We start from the raw sequence: 17,542 nt of genomic DNA, 5'->3' as shown, positions 1-17,542 counted from the left end.
TGCAACTCTAATTAAACTCATTGTTATCTGGGAATTTTATTTCTTGAACAAACTTTTTTCCTGTAGATTATTATCGGCATAGTTCGGAGAAACCAGAGATTCATATGAGCAAAATGAATGCATAAAAATACAGAACAAAATGAAGTATGCAAATGATCCAAGTATAAGCTAAGAAGTTTAAGGAAAGAAACCATGTGCTCATTTGTGAAAGGATCAAAAAATTTGTATATTGCCTGCCTTTGCCTTTCTGTTGCTCCACCAAGAGGCTTTGTTCACATCGTCTCTGTTTTTTCCTACTGGGGACGGCCAACGCCTGAGATGTGATTCTGAGTTGGTAATGCTTTGGTTATCTAGTACTCCCTGAAACCCATAAATATTAGACAATAAGATGTTAGAAGAAGTGACGTAAGCGAAAGCATAAATTTGTTCACGAGGAACAAATTATCTTAAATTCATAAGGTGGGTATTTTGAATCCACAAAACAAAAACAAAACAAAAAGAAAATTTAAAAAAAATCTGATATATTATTTAATAATTGAATGAATTAAAGTTAATTCTGCATTCTGCATTACACTTATTTATAATAATAGAAACCTAACTTTAGAAGAAAACTAAAACATAAAGAAACTTAATAATAAAAGGAAAACAATTCCTCAAACAAATTTAATTAAACTACACTTCCTATAAAAAATATAAAAATAAAATAAATAAGGAATTTAAATAATAAAAATTACTAAGTACATAAAATTGTCCTACATCAGTCCCCACCGCTTCGAAGAAAATTCATCCTCAAGTTACGCTGCGACTCGTCATGTATTAATATGAATAAAATTTGATACCAATAACTTGACCTTAAAGCTGCAAAAACGTCTTCAATCATGATACGGAAAAATTCACGCTTTAAAAATACCATGGTCTGTCCCCGATTTGCCTCACCAGTAGTCATTGAATTGCACAAGAGATCACTCCTACTATGAACCTGAATGGCCACTTTCTTCGGCAAAGGAACCAAAGTTAAAGGCTTAAGATTATTGCATGGCAGCGGGTAACCATCCTGATAATCAATTGGCCAATTGCTTGCAATCAAGTTTTCATTGCAACCCATGGATAATGACAGATTCGTTAAAGAAGAAATCGGAGTGAAGCTTAAATTGCCAATAGAGGGCCCCACTACGATGACACCAGTAAAGTCATAAGGGTCACCTAATTAAAAATTCTTTGTTTTATCCGTGAGAATGGTGTGAGATATATTTTTGTAATTGGCTAATTTCGTTGCCAAAACAAGTCCGATTGAGTTGTAATTTTTCGATTACAAATTTCAAATATGGAAGATCGGATGTGGATTTGAAGAAGATTAAGTGTTCAAAATATACTACACTCCGAGATGATGAGAACAATGTTAGAAGAAGTTTTGAGAGGTAGTGAGAACATTTAGGAAGGGTTTTGAAAGGTTTTGAACAAGATTTTACATTCTGTCAATCTTGAATTAGTTCAAGATTTATCGAACAGTTTCAACTTGAACTGGTTCAAAATTTATCGAACAGGTTCAACTTGAACTGGTTCAAAATTTATTGAATAGGTTCAATTTCAACAGAGTGGCGATTTTAGAGTCTATCCATCTTGAACCGGTTCAAGATTAATCGAACAGGTTCAAGACGTCCTGGTACTATTCTAACTTCAATTTCCTTCTTTTGAATGTTTCCTTTTTTATCCCAACTTCCTTCTAAGTTCTATGCATGAAATTTATCATATTTTCTAAGGGATTAGGGCTTTCAAAACTCTATATAAACCATGTCATATACATTGGTTTATGATGGTTTAGGGAAAATCAATTCTATATTTTGAGAAAGCCTTCTAGAGAGAGAAAATTCAGAAAATCAAATCTGATTATTTTGAATTTATTTATGAGAGCATACACGTATATTCATGAGTGATTTAATGGTGTTGTTCTCTATCTCATCAAAATTGGAGCTATACTGAAGATTCAGATATTCCAGATGAAAAGTAGGATTTAATTCTTCTACATCGAGTTCAGATCTTGAAGAAGAAAAGTAAACGCAATCACACTTTGAAAGGGTTAGAGCATTCGTGGAGTGTTGTCTGATCTACCTGTTACTCTTCTACAAATATCAAGTGTCAATTTGAGATCAAGTTGCTGTTGGACGAGGAGTCGCAAAGCCAGAGGATCGTCAGCGGTTGGTATGGTGTAGAACGATAGGGTGTGAGCCAGAGTCAAAGTTCGGTATACTTTGTTTCAAGCATAGTGGATTGGTTTACTTTGGACTGAGTAGTCCACGAGGTTTTTCTCATAACAGTTGACGTATTTTACCAACTGGGGTTTCCTCGCTAAAATCCTGGTGCAATCTCTCTAACTCTAACTTACTTCACTTTTCATATATTTGTGATTGTGGATGTTTAAATTGATTATATAATTTAACCAATCATAAATTGAGCAAGTTGACCTAATAATTAGATCTAGGTCATTAAAGGAGTTAATCACAATTAAAATCAACTGTTTCCGAATCCCGCGTAACTCTTGTTTCACAAATGGTAGACTCTAGACTTGCTACATCACCAATTAACTCACCAATCAACTCTTCCACATCCTCCTCAACGTTGTTTAATTTGAAAACTTCATCAAGCGGATCTTGAACCGATCCATATTGCTCACTTTCAACAACTAATTGTTTTTCAGTGTCATCTTCTTCCACCGTATTAAGTCCCTTAATTGTATAATCTGTAACAATAAGAAGTGGAGCAACACAATTTTTCTTTTGATCGACCTCTATAACATCACTTGTTACTTGAACAAAATTACTTTGATCTTCATTCTTGTTATCTATTTCTTTCTTCTCTTCGAAACAATTTTTTTTAGATTCCCTTTCTTGGACACAATTTTTCTCTCGTGTAAACTTGTCCATTGGAGGAGGTCGAGGCTTCGAATGCAATCTAGTGGAAGAAACTTGGTTTTCAAAAGACGTTTCATCTTCAACCAAGATCGTATCGGTGCTTTTTCTTTGTCGTACACGAGTAACCTGCAATTGTTCCCACCAATTAGAAGCTCTTCCCTTCAATTTGTACGCGATGAGTGCCACCTTCCTATCCTCTGGAATCCCTAAGTAATCAAAGAACTCATCAAAATCTTCCAACCAATCTAGCAAATCTTCAACATGAAAGAGACCATCAAAACTAGGAGGAAAATTCCTAGAATCATAATCCCTATAATCATTATATCTTCGTGCCTCTCTATGATCCCCAAACACAGTTTCCTCATAGGCTGACTGACTATGCGGAGGGAAGGGAATGTGATTACGAACAGGATGAACACGATCTACGTCATTACGCAACCTTTGATCTTCCTTCGTTTTGTGGATTCAAAACACCCACCTTGTGGATTCAAGGTAACATGTTCCTCGTGAACAAATTTATTGCTTCCGCTTACGTCAGTTGGTATCAGAGCCTTGTCTTTCCCTTTTTCCTAGTTTGATGGTAGATAAACGTGGTGATGGCAACCTTGCTCCCTACAAAGATCGACATAGAGAGGCTCCTTTTAGAGCCGAATTTCAAGACTATCAAAGTGAAACCCAGCAAACATTGCAAGATATTCAAGCAATGATTACTGGGTTTCACGTTGATAGTCTTGAAATTCGGCTCTAAAAGGAGCCTCTCTCTCTGTCGATCTTCGTTGGCAACGAATTTGTCATCACCACGTTCATCTGCCATCAGGAAAAGATAAGACTCTGATACCAACTGACGTAAGCGGAAGCGATAAATTTGTTCGCGAGGAATAGGTTACCTTGAATCCGAACTTGACGTAAGCGGAAGCGATAAATTTATTCACGAGGAATAGGTTACCTTGAATCCACAAGTTGGGTGTTTTGAATCCATAAAACGAAAAGAAAATTCAGAGAAATCTGATATATTATTTAATAATTGAATGAATAAAAGTTAATTCTACACTTTGCATTACACTTATTTATAATAATAGAAACCTAACTTTAGAAGAAAACTAAAACATAAAAGAAACCTAATAGTAAAAGGAAAACAATTCTTCAAAGAAATTTAATAAAACTACACTTCCTATAAAAAAAATATATATAAAAATAAAATAAATAAGAAATCAAAATAATAAAAATTACAAAGTAGATAAAATTGTCCTACATCAAGAAGGTTAGAAAACGTGATTGTTATAGAGAGAGAATATACTTTCTGGAAAATAGTTGAACATACAGGCCTAAAAGTTAAGCAGTTAGTAGTGCACACATTAACATATACAATCATTTTTATGGAGTTGTATTGTGGAAAAAACATCTTTATTTATTTTTTTATTTTAAGGAATATATATATAAAGGATGTGTCTCACCAGACACCACTTATTTTAAAGACAAATTGAAAGAGGTAAAATGTGAAAGAAAGGATGTTGTAGCTTGGCATTTAATTGAGCAGCTTGCCTTCGTCAACCCAGTTGTTACTAAATCACGTATACGGATTTTAAAAGAGGGGGAAGGAAATCTTTTGTTATTATTAATTTATAAGAAAAAGATGAGAATCTAAAACTTTTTGAAAGAGAAGGATTGAAGTGGAGAAGAATGTTTTACCCGTGCATGGAGCCGCTACCAAGAATAACTAATGAATGGTTGAAGAATATCCTTAGCATTGGGGTGGTCCCACTCCAGTGATTCCCACCATCCTTCTTGTCTTCCAGTTATATTGATGTTTTTAAGAGAGATGAGAGGAGAAGGTTGGCCATTAACAAGGGGCAGAGAGAAAGGGAGCCTCTTCAGCTTTCCACAATCCATTATTGAAATAACTTCAAGCGAATCACAAGCCATAAACCCCCTGCAGATGCTTTCCAATTCTCCGAGAAAAAACAGCCTCAAATGCCTTAACTTTGGAAGGGAGAAAATGGAAGAAAAAGAAGAAGAAAGATGGTTGTTGCTTGCACCCATTAGTTCGTCTTCATCATCTCCTATAATCTCCTCCATTCCATAACAGCAAGAGACATCAATAGTTTCAAGGTTTAAGAGGTGCTGCAGTAACCTAGGCGTAAACAGCTTCTTCATTTTGCCACAACTTTCAATTCTCAGCACTTTAAGATTGGAAAGGGTGCCAGGTGGAGGAGTTGCAGTTACTCCTCCCCTACTACTGTACTTAATCAGCCCACTTAATTTCGGCAAGTGATAAAGTCTCAATATCTCAAGGCTTTGAAGGAGTGGACCGCAACTTGGAAACTCTTCTTCAACTTGTGACAGTATGCACTCTATCCCATCACTGTCATAGATTCCACATTCTTTCAAGTCTTTTGCATTCTTGATCAATGAGGGAGGAACATCACATGAGCTACTGATATGGTGGCATCCATCAATTTCCAGGTATTGAATGTTGTGTGGCAGCTCCAAAAGCCCACCTTCTCCTTCATTCTTCAGACTGCAATTTCTAAACTTCACTACTATACCATATTTACATGGTTCATCTTTATAACCTTCAAAATTGCCTACGTGAAGACGGCAGATGTTCAACTGCCTACACACATTGGATTTAACAAATCCATTAAAATCAGACATACTGCACAGCCGCCCTTCAAATTCTTCCAACCGCCCCAACCTCTCCAATTCCACTCCTCGTACCTTAATTTGAAGACCAGTTCGAAGAACTTGGAGGCTTGAGAGTTCGGCTAACATCCCACGAGGCAACACCTTCAGACTTGATTTTATGACTTCCATGTCCATACCTTGCGGTACTTCTTCAATACAAGTACCAGTGAGGTCCAACAACTGTAATGCCCCAAGTTTTCCCAAAGGAGGCACATATCTGAGTTCTTTGCACCCCGTAAGAAACAATGCAGTGAGATTCTCCAAGTCCGATACATTACTAGGCAAATCCACAATTCCAGTATAGGATAAATCGAGAACACGAAGGGCACTCATTTGTGTGAAAAAACTATATGGAATCTGTTTTAGACCACTGTTGTTATTCAATAACAAGGTTGATAATTCAGGACACCTTGGTGACATGCCTGTTGGAATTTCTTTTATGGAATTATGCATCAAGGAAATACTCTCCAGATCTTCCTTCCATTCCTTCTCATCTGGCATTTCCTCCAAATACACAGCAACTTTTACCATGCATCGACATCTTGCAATCTCCAGTGCCATCTCTCTCATCAAATCATGCATCTTTACGCATCTCCTACCATAGCCATCCCTACAATTTTCAAGCAAGCAGGCGTTCTCAAGTTCACTTAACATAGTGTGACCTTTGTCAAACTGTGATCGCCTCGTCTTTCTTTTATCTATTAGTCCATTTGCAATGAATTTTTCTATCAATCCCTCTCTTTCAATTTTACAATCTTCATGGTAGAGCACGCAATACAAGAAACAACACTGCAATTCATCCCTTAAGCGACTATAGCTAAATCTCAATATAGGGAACACCTCTGCTCCCATGTCTTTCTGCCTCATCATGGATACTTCCAGTTCTTCCAATGCATTCCTCCATTCCCGGGTATCATCCACCCCCCTCATGCTTCCACCCATTGTTATTATCCCAAGTGGCAGACCACCACATTTTTCTGCCATGGACATTGCAATTTCTTTTATTTGTGGATTTTTTTGCCATGGAACTTCAATCCCCTCTGGCACAAGTTTCGCCACAAATAATTCCCACGCTTCATAGTCAGAAAGAGGTCTTACTTCAATTTTTTCTTGGCATCCCATCTTATGGCACACGTCCTGCAAGCGAGTAGTAAAAATCAACTTGCATCCATCCATACTTTCAGGAATTCCCACATCTTGTAGACTAAACTTTTCCCACACATCATCCCAAATGAGTACAAATTTATTCTTTATTTTCAATATTGCTTCTGAGATTTTGGCTGCCCTTCTCTTCCTTTCATTCTCCCTTGAGAGATGATCCAACCCCAATATATTGGCAATGTCATTCTGCAATTTATCAATGCTCCAATCTTGAGATACAGTGAGCCAGTGAACACGGCCAGAATTTTGTAGAAGTAAATTATGAACATGTGTTGCCAAGGTTGTTTTCCCCGATCCCCCCATTCCATAAATTCCAATGCGCTTGATATCATCTCTCGTTAAGCAATTCATAACGTTTTTCAAAATTTGTTCAAATTGTTGTCCCACTAAATTTTCTGTCAATAATGGCGCGACCTTGGTGTCATGCACATTGAGTACCAGTCCCTCGGGGAATCTACCTTGCTCAACAAGTTCTGTCACTTCATTTATCATTTTCTCAGCACGTTTTTTCAAAGGTGGATTTTGAAAAATAGAATTGGTTCGTTGTACATCTTGTTCCAGACTTTTAAATTCATTCATCTTCTTTTGCACTTCATCCAACCAATTCTCAACCTCTCTCTTTCGTTTCTTTCTCGTCCGAAACTCTGCATCTTGCAGCATTGCAATTACATCAGTCTGTCGGCTGCTCAATAATTTAATTTTGCTTATGAGAGTTTGCATCTCATCATCACAACAGCCGAACTTGCTTAGCAAGAACATCTTCTTAGCGGTAGCACAACCTGAAACCAAGAGGTCATATAATACACTCAAATTGTAAGATTATTTATTTAATTATGGCCCACATGATTTGGACATGTGACATATTACTTGGTGGGTAAGTAAATAGATATCAATTAATATTATTTATTTTTTATCAACTTATAATTACCTTTTTGGTAATTACTTATTGGAGAAGTGTTTTCCTTTCTTATTCCTTACTTTGATGGAAAGTAGAATTATGTTACTATAAGGAAAACTGGTCCTCTCTCTACCTTTATAAAAGTGCATATACTCCATCAATCATGTACAATTAATGAAACAACACATAAAAGTTTTATGTGTGCAAAAGGCCAAGAGAGAGAAACCAGTTTCCACTTTTGCCTGTTGATCAGAGTTGCAGATTAGTTCATGGCCAAAGGATCTGGACGTTGGACTTAATCTCAACAAGAATTGATATCGTGAATCGAAATATTTATATCTAACTAGTATTTATTTATGCATTATAGATATGTGAAAATCATGAAGTTTTAAGATTATGGGATTCATATTTATTTGTGATGAATGGCTTAACACGAATAATTATAGTTTACATGTGGTATCAGAGCTAACGGTTTATGAACTCATTATTTTTCATTAAAGTTGCATAAATAATATGTATAAATTTAAAATTAAATGATTATATAATCCATTCTTTTAGAATCATATGTTTAGATCAGTCCGTGTGGTTTTTGGGTTTGGGTACCTCAATTTTCGAGCCAAAATTAAATTATGAAAGTTGGTTACTGATACACAGTTTACATATGTATAATAGTACAAACGTATGCATAATGTGTGTAAGACAAACAACTTCAATGTTTTAGGTTACTGATTTTCGTGCATGACTAATAAAGAACATTGAATTAAAATAATAATAATAATAATAATAGCATTTGTCTTGCTATTGTTTTATAGAAACAGTCAGTTGTGAAAGGATTACAAAGACTCATAATTATTATTATTTAAAAATTAATATATACACAAAGTTTGTGTATTTATTTATTTTATTAAAGAGGTTTAAATTATTGTTATAAGTATTTGTCCAATGATTTGAAGATTCTAATTTTAATTTAAAATAAATTAAAATTAAAGTTATTGAATACATAAAATATATGTATTGATTTATTTATTTCAGGAATTTGAATTTCTAGAATAATTTGTGAGTTTAGAAATTTAATCTAATAAATTAGACATGCAAATAACTTGTTGTTTCGTATCCAAACATACATACATATTGTATAATCAATTTTAAATTGATTCAATTATGATCTTTAAGTCCGAAAATAAAATAATATATTTTATTATGTATATAAATTAAAAAGATATTTTCAATGAAATTTCGGACTATTAAGTTTTTGAGATCGAAGTTGCTTAAACTTTAATCGACAATTATGAGTATGTGTGTATAATGTTAAATGGGTAAATTAATAATTAATTAATTACTGGTTAATTTAATATTCATATTATGTGTGGATTAGTAGCTACCAAAATGGCCTAACCATAATGGTCGATGAATATTAATTTTAGTAGTAAATATAACTTAATGATGAATTAATTACTGTCTAATTTAATATTCATATTATGTGAAGATTGGTAGCTGCTAAAGTGGCCCAATCATAATGATTGATGAATATTAATTTTTGTAATAGACATAATTAATCATAAATTAGTTACTATCTAATTTAATATTCATATTATATAAAGGTTGGTGGCTACCAAAGTGGCCTAACCATAATAGTTGATGAATATTAATTTTAGTAGTAAATATAATTGCAATATTTCATGAATTATAATACTTATAATTTTTTGTGATATTCATGAATATTAATTTTATTTAATTATGAGAAATAATTCCTCAAAGGGAATTGATTTTTAAGTGATTAAATAAAAATTAAAGGGTCGTATGTTTTTTTTTTTTAATTAGGTAAATATAGGATATCCAAAGGTAACTTATTTGTTTAATTAAATAATGCATCACCAATAAAGGTATATATATAAATACATGTAAGTATCATTATTATTATTTTATAGTTGCCACCCAAAGGGGTACTATAGTTATAAATTGTATTTATATTTTTAAGTTATACATACGTGTTGTTAACTCAAAACATTATTGTTGTTAAGATTTTATCTTATTATATTTGTTTTATTACATCCCTTAATGCGCATGCTACATCTGTTCTGATTCTCAATATAACTAACTTCTCATAATGAAATGAGTAAGTTGAGTTCAAAATTTAGATGTATTAAATCTTAATTTATCATTTTAAATTGAGAAACTTACTGTTATTACTGATAAAAACAGTGAGGAAGAAAAGATTCTCTATAAAGCTTGGGAGAGATCGAACAGATTAAGCATTATGGTTATGCGAATAATTGTTCCTCATAGTGATAGTGCTAAGGAATATTTGATTATAAGAATGTTTTCGTGTTGTAGATAAATATCTAAAACGAAAATTATTAATTGATATAACTACTATGGATTTTTTGTTGGTATTCGTACCATGTATAATCGTATTTTTAGATGACTAATGTTGCTGCAAAATTGAGAACCTTATGGATGATTGTGAATGAGAATTTTCTTATTCAATTTATTCTCAATTTCTTGTCTATTTAGTATGGGTCATTTCAAATTAACACTATTCAGACAAGTGGAAAGTGATTTAATTGACCATTATGTTAATTTATGAGGAGACAAAACTTAAGTAGCAAGGTAATCATTATGTTCATTTGATGACTCAAGAAGTTAGAAAGAAATTTGGGAATAAGTCAGAACAGACGATAAGTGAGCAACACTCAAAATTAAAAGATTTAGGTCAATCTACCTAAAGAAATTAATGTAGTAATGAAAAAATGTTATTAATGTATTGAACACTTTTAGAAAGATTATATGAAATATAAAGAATGATTCAAAAAAGAATGGTAAGTTTTTGACTTTTATATATTTCGAATTATTTATTGAAATTCTTTCTAATATATGATAGGTTGATTTAAGTAGTAATGTTTATGTTTCTAATAAATGCAAAAAAAATTTATGGCCTAAACCACAAATTCAAATAAGAATTTCTTATTTGATAATTGGGAAAAAGTTTTGTTGAAATCATTGTGACACTATGTTTAATGTTAGACAGTGGATTTTATTTAAATTATTTTAAAAATTTTATGTTTATTCAATTTCCCATAATTTGATTTTATTTCAAAAACTTTATGTTAATGGTTTTTCATTTAAATTTGGTAATGATATTTATTTAAGAAATTATAATTTGTGAGTTATGGCATTATTGTTGATGATTTCTGTAAATTCAAATTTGATGGTTTATTTATTAAAATCCTTTTGATCTTGTATCATAATGTTAGAATTAAGCGTAACTCAATTAATAGAAAATTTATCTTTGACATAAAAGACTAGGTCAATATCTAGTGAAATGTTAGGAAAATTAGTAAAGGATGTGATTCTTTTGAATCTAAACTTTACTGATTTTGATGTGTGTGTAGATTGTATTAAGGGTAGACAAACTAAACGCACAAAGAAATGAGTCACAATAAGTACATCGTTTCTTGAAATTATTTGTAGACCTTCTAATGTTCCATCTTTTGAAGGAGAAAAGTATTTTATCGCCTTTATAGTTAATTTTTCATGTTATGGATATATCTATTTGTTGTATGAAAAATCTCAAGTAGTGGTACTCTTGAAGTATACATAAGTGAGGTTGAAAAACAATTAGATAGAAAAGTGAAAATCATAAGGTCATATAGAGGTGGTGAATATTATGGAAAGTATGATGAAACGGGTTAATACTCTAACCGTTTGTTAAACTCCTTGAAATATATGACATTTGTGCTCAATACACTTTGCTATACATGCCACAGTAGAAGCGTGTAGCTGTAAGGCGTAATCGTACTCTTATGGAATTGGTTAGGATTATGTTAAGTAATTCCTCGTTACCCATAATGTTGTGGATATTAAGTAATCTAAAGGGTACAAGTTTTACTATCCGAAACATAGTACGATAATTATTGAAACCGGTAATGTCAGATTCATTAAGAATGGTAAAATCAGTGGGAGTGATAAAAATAAGAATTTGATCATTTCAGAAGTTAGGGTACAAATATCTTTACCCATAACTTATAAGGAAATAATTGTTCCTTCAGTTGTTGAACTGTATAACAACGAAGAATAATTAAATGATCAACAACTCTATAATGAGATTATCACCAATGAATAGATTGTAGAAGAATTATAAGGAATAACATTAAAACGATCTCAAAAAGAAAGGAGATCTGCTATTCCGGATGACTATGTAATATATCTGCAAGAATCTGTTTTTGATATTTAGTGAGATATATACGGATCCGGTTACATATTCACAAACCATTAACAGTAATGATTTTACTAAATGGATTAGTGTCATGAATGAAGAGATTATAAAGAAATCTTCTCTCTAGTATTTAAGAAGGAATCTTTTAAAATATCATGGCATTAGTAGCTTATTATGATTTAGAGTTACATCAAATGGATGTGAATACAATTTTTATGAATAGGAGTTTATAAGAGGAAGTCCATATGAAACAACTTGAAGACTTCATATTAGAAGGTAAAGAATTCATGATCCGTAAACTTAAGATGTCAATATATGGATTTAAACAAACTTCCTAACAATGGTATATTAAGTTTAATGATACCATTATTTCTTTTGGTTTTAAGAAAAATACTGTTGATCAGTGTATATAATAGAAGGTTAGTGGGAGTAAGTTTATATTTCTGATTATATATATTGATGATATTTTATTTGTTAGTAGTTATCTTAGTTTATTATATGAAGCTAAAGGTTATCTCTAAGAACTTTGAAATGAAATATATGGATGAGGCATCCTATGTGATAGGAATAGAAATATTTCACTATAGATCACATTGATTTGTTTTTAGAATTGTCTCATAAAGCATATATTAAAAGAGTTCTAGAAGATTTGGTTGAAGGAACAATATTATGAAAAAGTGCAAAATAATTTATGATTACTTTGTCTATTATGAAATTTTAATTTATAGCATGCTTTGAGGCTATAATTTATGGTTGCAGAATTTATTTCAGGACTTGGAGTTATGGGTACCGTTTTCAGATTGCTGAAAATTTATTCTGCAATTGTTGATCTTCTTGTATGAAAAATGATAGGTATTCTAAAGTTAAAATATTTTATTATTAAAGAAGATATTTAGAAACAATGAATGTCTATTGAAATTATAAGCACACAACTTATGATTGCAATCCATTAATGAATGGACTACCATCCAAGACATTTATAGAACATGTTGAAAGAATGGGTCTTAAATGTAGTCAATGATGATTATTTTTTAATTGTGGATTGCTTAAATAGTGCTTATATATATTTGATATTTTGCGCTGATTAAATGTGTTTCTGATATTTCCTATTAATTAATGTACATGTACGTATTGCTTTAATAAGTGGTAATAGGAATAGTCTTGAAAAAGACATTATTATTAGATCATTATTGATACTTCTCATTTATAGACTATGTTGAATAGATTACTAGTGTTGTGGTACATGGAAAGGATTGTGTCATTTAAGGATATATAACCGCCATGACTCGCATTGGTAATTTATTTACCATGGTATTTATGATGACCAATTTAATGAGTTAATCTGATTTATGGTGCAAATTAATGACTATTTTACTAAACCACTACAGAAATTATCATATGTGCTAAGTGGGAGAATGTAAGATTATTTATTTAATTGTGGCCCACATGATTTGGACATGTGACATATTACTTGATGGGTAAGTAAATAGATATCAATTAATATTATTTATTTTTGGTCAACTTATAATTACCTTTTTGGTAATTACTTATTGGAGAAGTGTTTTCCTTTCTTATTCCTTACTTTGATGGAAAGTAGAATTATGTTACTATAAGGAAAACTGGTCCTCTCTCTGCCTTTATAAAAGTGCATATACTCCATCAATCATGTACAATTAATGAAACAACACGTAAAAGTTTTATGTGTGCAAAAGGCCAAGAGAAATAAACAAGTTTCCACCTTTGCCTGTTGATCAGAGTTGCAGATTAGTTCATAGCCAAAGGATCTGGACGTTGGACTTAATCTCAACAAGAATTGATATCGTGAATCGAGGTATTTATATCTAACTAGTATTTATTTATGCATTATAGATATGTAAAAATCATGAAGTTCTAAGATTATGGGATTCATGTTTATTTGTGATGAATGGCTTAACACGAATAATTATAGTTTACATGTGGTATCAGAGCTAACGGTTTAGGAACTCATTATTTTTCATTAAAGTTGCATAAATAATATGTATAAATTTAAAATTAAATGATTGTACAATCCATTCTTTTAGAATCGTATGTTTAGATCAGTCCGTGTGGTTTTTGGGTTTGGGTATCTCAATTTCCGAGTCAAAATTAAATTATGAAAGTTGGTTACTGATACATAGTTTACATATGTATAATAGTACAAACGTATGCATAATGTGTGTAAGACAAACAACTTCAATGTTTTAGGTTATTGATTTTCGTGCATGACTAATAAAGAACATTGAATTAAAATAATAATAATAATAATAATAATAATAGCATTTGTCTTGCTATTGTTTTATAGAAACAGTCAGTTGTGAAAGGATTACAAAGACTCATAATTATTATTATTTAAAAATTAATATATACACAAAGTTTGTGTATTTATTTATTTTATTAAAGAGGTTTAAATTATTGTTATAAGTATTTGTCCAATGATTTGAAGATTCTAATTTTAATTTAAAATAAATTAAAATTAAAGTTATTGAATACATAAAATATATATATTGATTTATTTATTTCAGGAATTTGAATTTCTAGAATAATTTGTGAGTTTAGAAATTTAATCTAATAAATTAGACATGCAAATAACTTGTTGTTTCATATCCAAACATACATACATATTGTAGAATCAATTTTAAATTTATTCAATTATGATCTTTAAGTCCGAAAATAAAATAATATATTTTATTATGTATATAAAATAAAATGATATTTTCAATGAAATTTCGGACTATTAAGTTTTTGAGATCAAAGTTAATGAAATTTTAATCGACAATTATGAGTATGTGTGTATAATGTTAAATGGGTAAATTAATAATTAATTAATTACTAGTTAATTTAATATTCATATTATGTGTGGGTTAGTAGCTACCAAAGTGGCCTAATCATAATGGTCGATTAAAGTTTAATATTCATATTTATTTGTGATGAATGGCTTAATACGAATAATTATAGTTTACACAAATAACAAATCAAAAAACCTTCAACAGATTATGACGATTATGTATCGAAGTTTAGAAAGATATATTTGTCATATGAGGACTTGATTAGTATACATTTTTGTTTATTATAGTTTATTTTTTTCCCATGAAGTGATACGACTCCACATGTAGGGTGAAATCAATTTAAAGTAATTATCCCCAGTTTTCAAAAATTAATTCTTTCGCAAGGCATAACCAAAGAAATAATAAATAAATAAATATAATGAATCCCGTGGACAATTTTAACTCTTCCATATACAGTAGGGAAAATTAGATTTTGATGACCAAACCTAAACAAATTTGTTCAAAAGTGACCCCAAAGTCGAGAAAAGATGAAAAGCCACCAATTTTGAAACTTAATTGCTAACGAGTGACCATTAAGAATAATTTGGTCAAAATATTTACTTATTTATTACACATTTTAAAAATAATTTTTAGATGGTAAAATTGCCTTTGGATTCATCATCCTCTCTTTCTCATCCAACCTTCTCTTTTTTCTTTTTTAGTTTGCAAACTTACCAATTAAAACATTAAGTTTCTTTACTAACCTCATCTCTTGAAATTAGGGTTTTTGTAAACTTTATCTTTTTTTCAAAATTCTTCACCGTAGTCAGAACTAAGCACATAACCAAAACTAAATACAAATATTACTTATTTATATCAACTTGAAGTTTATATGTCATATATATTAATAATATCAATCAGGAGTTTCTAAACCCCACACCTATCAAATTATACCTATATGTGTATTGTATATTATATAACTACCCATGTAATAAAGTAGTCATCACATTTTCCTAGTAACATCTCACTTTATTATTATGGTAAAACAGTGTATGTGTAATAATTTAATATGTTTAATTGTGTTTAATGTATAAGGTAAATTTGTTCAATTAAAAAATAATGTATTACAAGAAGAATATTTAAGTAATAAACTATCAAATGGTCACTTGCTAGTTATTAAATTTTAAAATTGGTAACTATTCATCTTTTCTCAACGAACACTGTATAACAATTTTGTTTCAATTTAGTCACCAAAGTCTAATTTTTCCTATACAGTATCTCTTACTTTGACAAATCACCTATATTTAAAATAAAAAAATAAAAACCATCAACAAGACCTTATCTGATCTATCAACCCAAAACCCAACTTAACCACATCTATGACTCATTTTTGGTAGAATGTGTATTTTGTAATTTTTACTATATTTGCAAATATGATGTATAGTAGTCACAATAATACGGTAATTATTATTATCTAATGATACCCATAAATAAGATTCTGGCACAAGGTAGGTAAACATATGGATCCATAATAAACGGAATAAATTAATCCTAACTGTACAATTTAGTTAGGCTAGGGATCCACTTGAATACATGTGATTTGGAATTTGGTTGCTAAGTTGCTTGACCAATCATATGAAGGTCAACTGAGCTTCTGCAATTCTTTTCCCCCAATAAACTAGCTAGCTATTTCACAGATCCAGTGGGATGTGTTTGATGGTGAAAATTACACCATACCCCTGGAAATCAATCTTTAATTTGATGCAATAAAAATAACCATAGCATGCCTGATCTTAATTTTGTATTTTTTAAAAAATATATATAATAGTAACCAGGTAGAAATATATAGAAAATTAAGCAGATCTACAAAAATAAATAAATAAATAAAAATTAAGGCAGATAACATACCTAAGTTGACCGGTACTCTAGAACCCTAGACTTCAATCTTCAAATCCTGCACTTCGATTAGATTGCAAAAGACAGCAGATCAGAATCAGAGCAGGAGAAAGATAAGGAACTGTCCTAGTTAGAGATGAATAATCAATAAATAAATGTGATTCAAAGACACTACACCTGCGCCTGAATTTTCCCTATCCTTTTACAAAACTCGAGTTGCCACTGGCCAGCAAACAGATAAAAAGTCGATACTTATTTTGGATGATGACCAACAAGTCAAATTCAGTATCTTATACTGTGAGTTCAGACGGTGTTTCCAGGTAGGAGATTCCAAGAAGGAATTTTTTTTATTTTTTTATTTTTATTTTTATTTTTATTTTTAAATAAATTACACTGACACCTCCTAAAGTTTCAATACCCCCTCTATGCCCAAACACCGTAGTAGAAAAAAAAAATTTTAAACGGCCATGACCAACCCATACTTATATGTTCAAAACACCACCAAAACCACCACCATACCAAAACAACACCACCGCCACCTCCACACCAAGGCAACACCAGCAACACACCAAGACATTACCAGAATCACCATCACCACTACAATAGAAAAAATAAAAATCCAAATTTTGAAACACTTTGAAAACGTAGACATCACCATAACCACCACAACTACACCCAAACCACACCACAACAACCACCAGCAGAGTAGAAAAAAAATTAAAAACAACCAAGGTTAGCCTAGACCCACCACAAATAAAAAAAATAAAAAATAAAAAAAAATCAGCCATGTCCAAAATCGGGAAGAGAACAAGTGAGTGTCGGCGGCTAGGTAATAAATTGAATTAAAAAAAAAAAAAAAGTTAAAGATTATGGTAGAGAAAGAGGCTTAATGATGAGAGTAATTTTGTCAATTAACTTGGCTTATATTTTGTAAATTAATTGAATTAAATAAACAGTGACAAATATGACATTTGAAACCACATAGGGTGTCATT

The 17,542-nt window shown here is 31.2% G+C and overlaps 1 protein-coding gene across 2 annotated transcripts; it reads right to left on the bottom strand.

Moving 5' to 3' along the window:
* Positions 1–8: 8 nt before the first annotated feature.
* LOC132307630 (probable disease resistance protein At4g27220) lies at positions 9–17,126 on the bottom strand. Of its 2 annotated transcripts, none has more exons than XM_059805440.1 (4): positions 16,726–17,124; positions 16,561–16,606; positions 4,599–7,534; positions 9–360 (listed from the first exon to the last, which is right to left on the bottom strand). In XM_059805440.1, the coding sequence occupies exon 3, from the start codon at positions 7,512–7,514 to the stop codon at positions 4,614–4,616; it is 2,901 nt and encodes a 966-aa protein (XP_059661423.1). In that variant the 5' UTR covers positions 7,515–7,534; positions 16,561–16,606; positions 16,726–17,124; the 3' UTR covers positions 9–360; positions 4,599–4,613. The 2 variants fall into 2 exon arrangements, with proteins under 2 accessions (XP_059661423.1, XP_059661424.1); XM_059805441.1 differs by lacking the exon at positions 9–360 and adding an exon at positions 377–3,115 and having other exon boundaries at positions 16,726–17,126.
* Positions 17,127–17,542: the final 416 nt, after the last annotated feature.

This window comes from Cornus florida, unplaced genomic scaffold, assembly GCF_030987335.1.
Source record: "Cornus florida cultivar Cherokee Brave unplaced genomic scaffold, ASM3098733v1 CherokeeBrave_3.0.0_Hap2_Chr05, whole genome shotgun sequence".
In the NCBI taxonomy this organism is placed as follows: Eukaryota; Viridiplantae; Streptophyta; class Magnoliopsida; order Cornales; family Cornaceae; genus Cornus; species Cornus florida.
The sequence above is the reverse complement of the archived record's forward strand: the minus strand, read 5'-3'. Positions and strand labels throughout refer to the sequence as shown.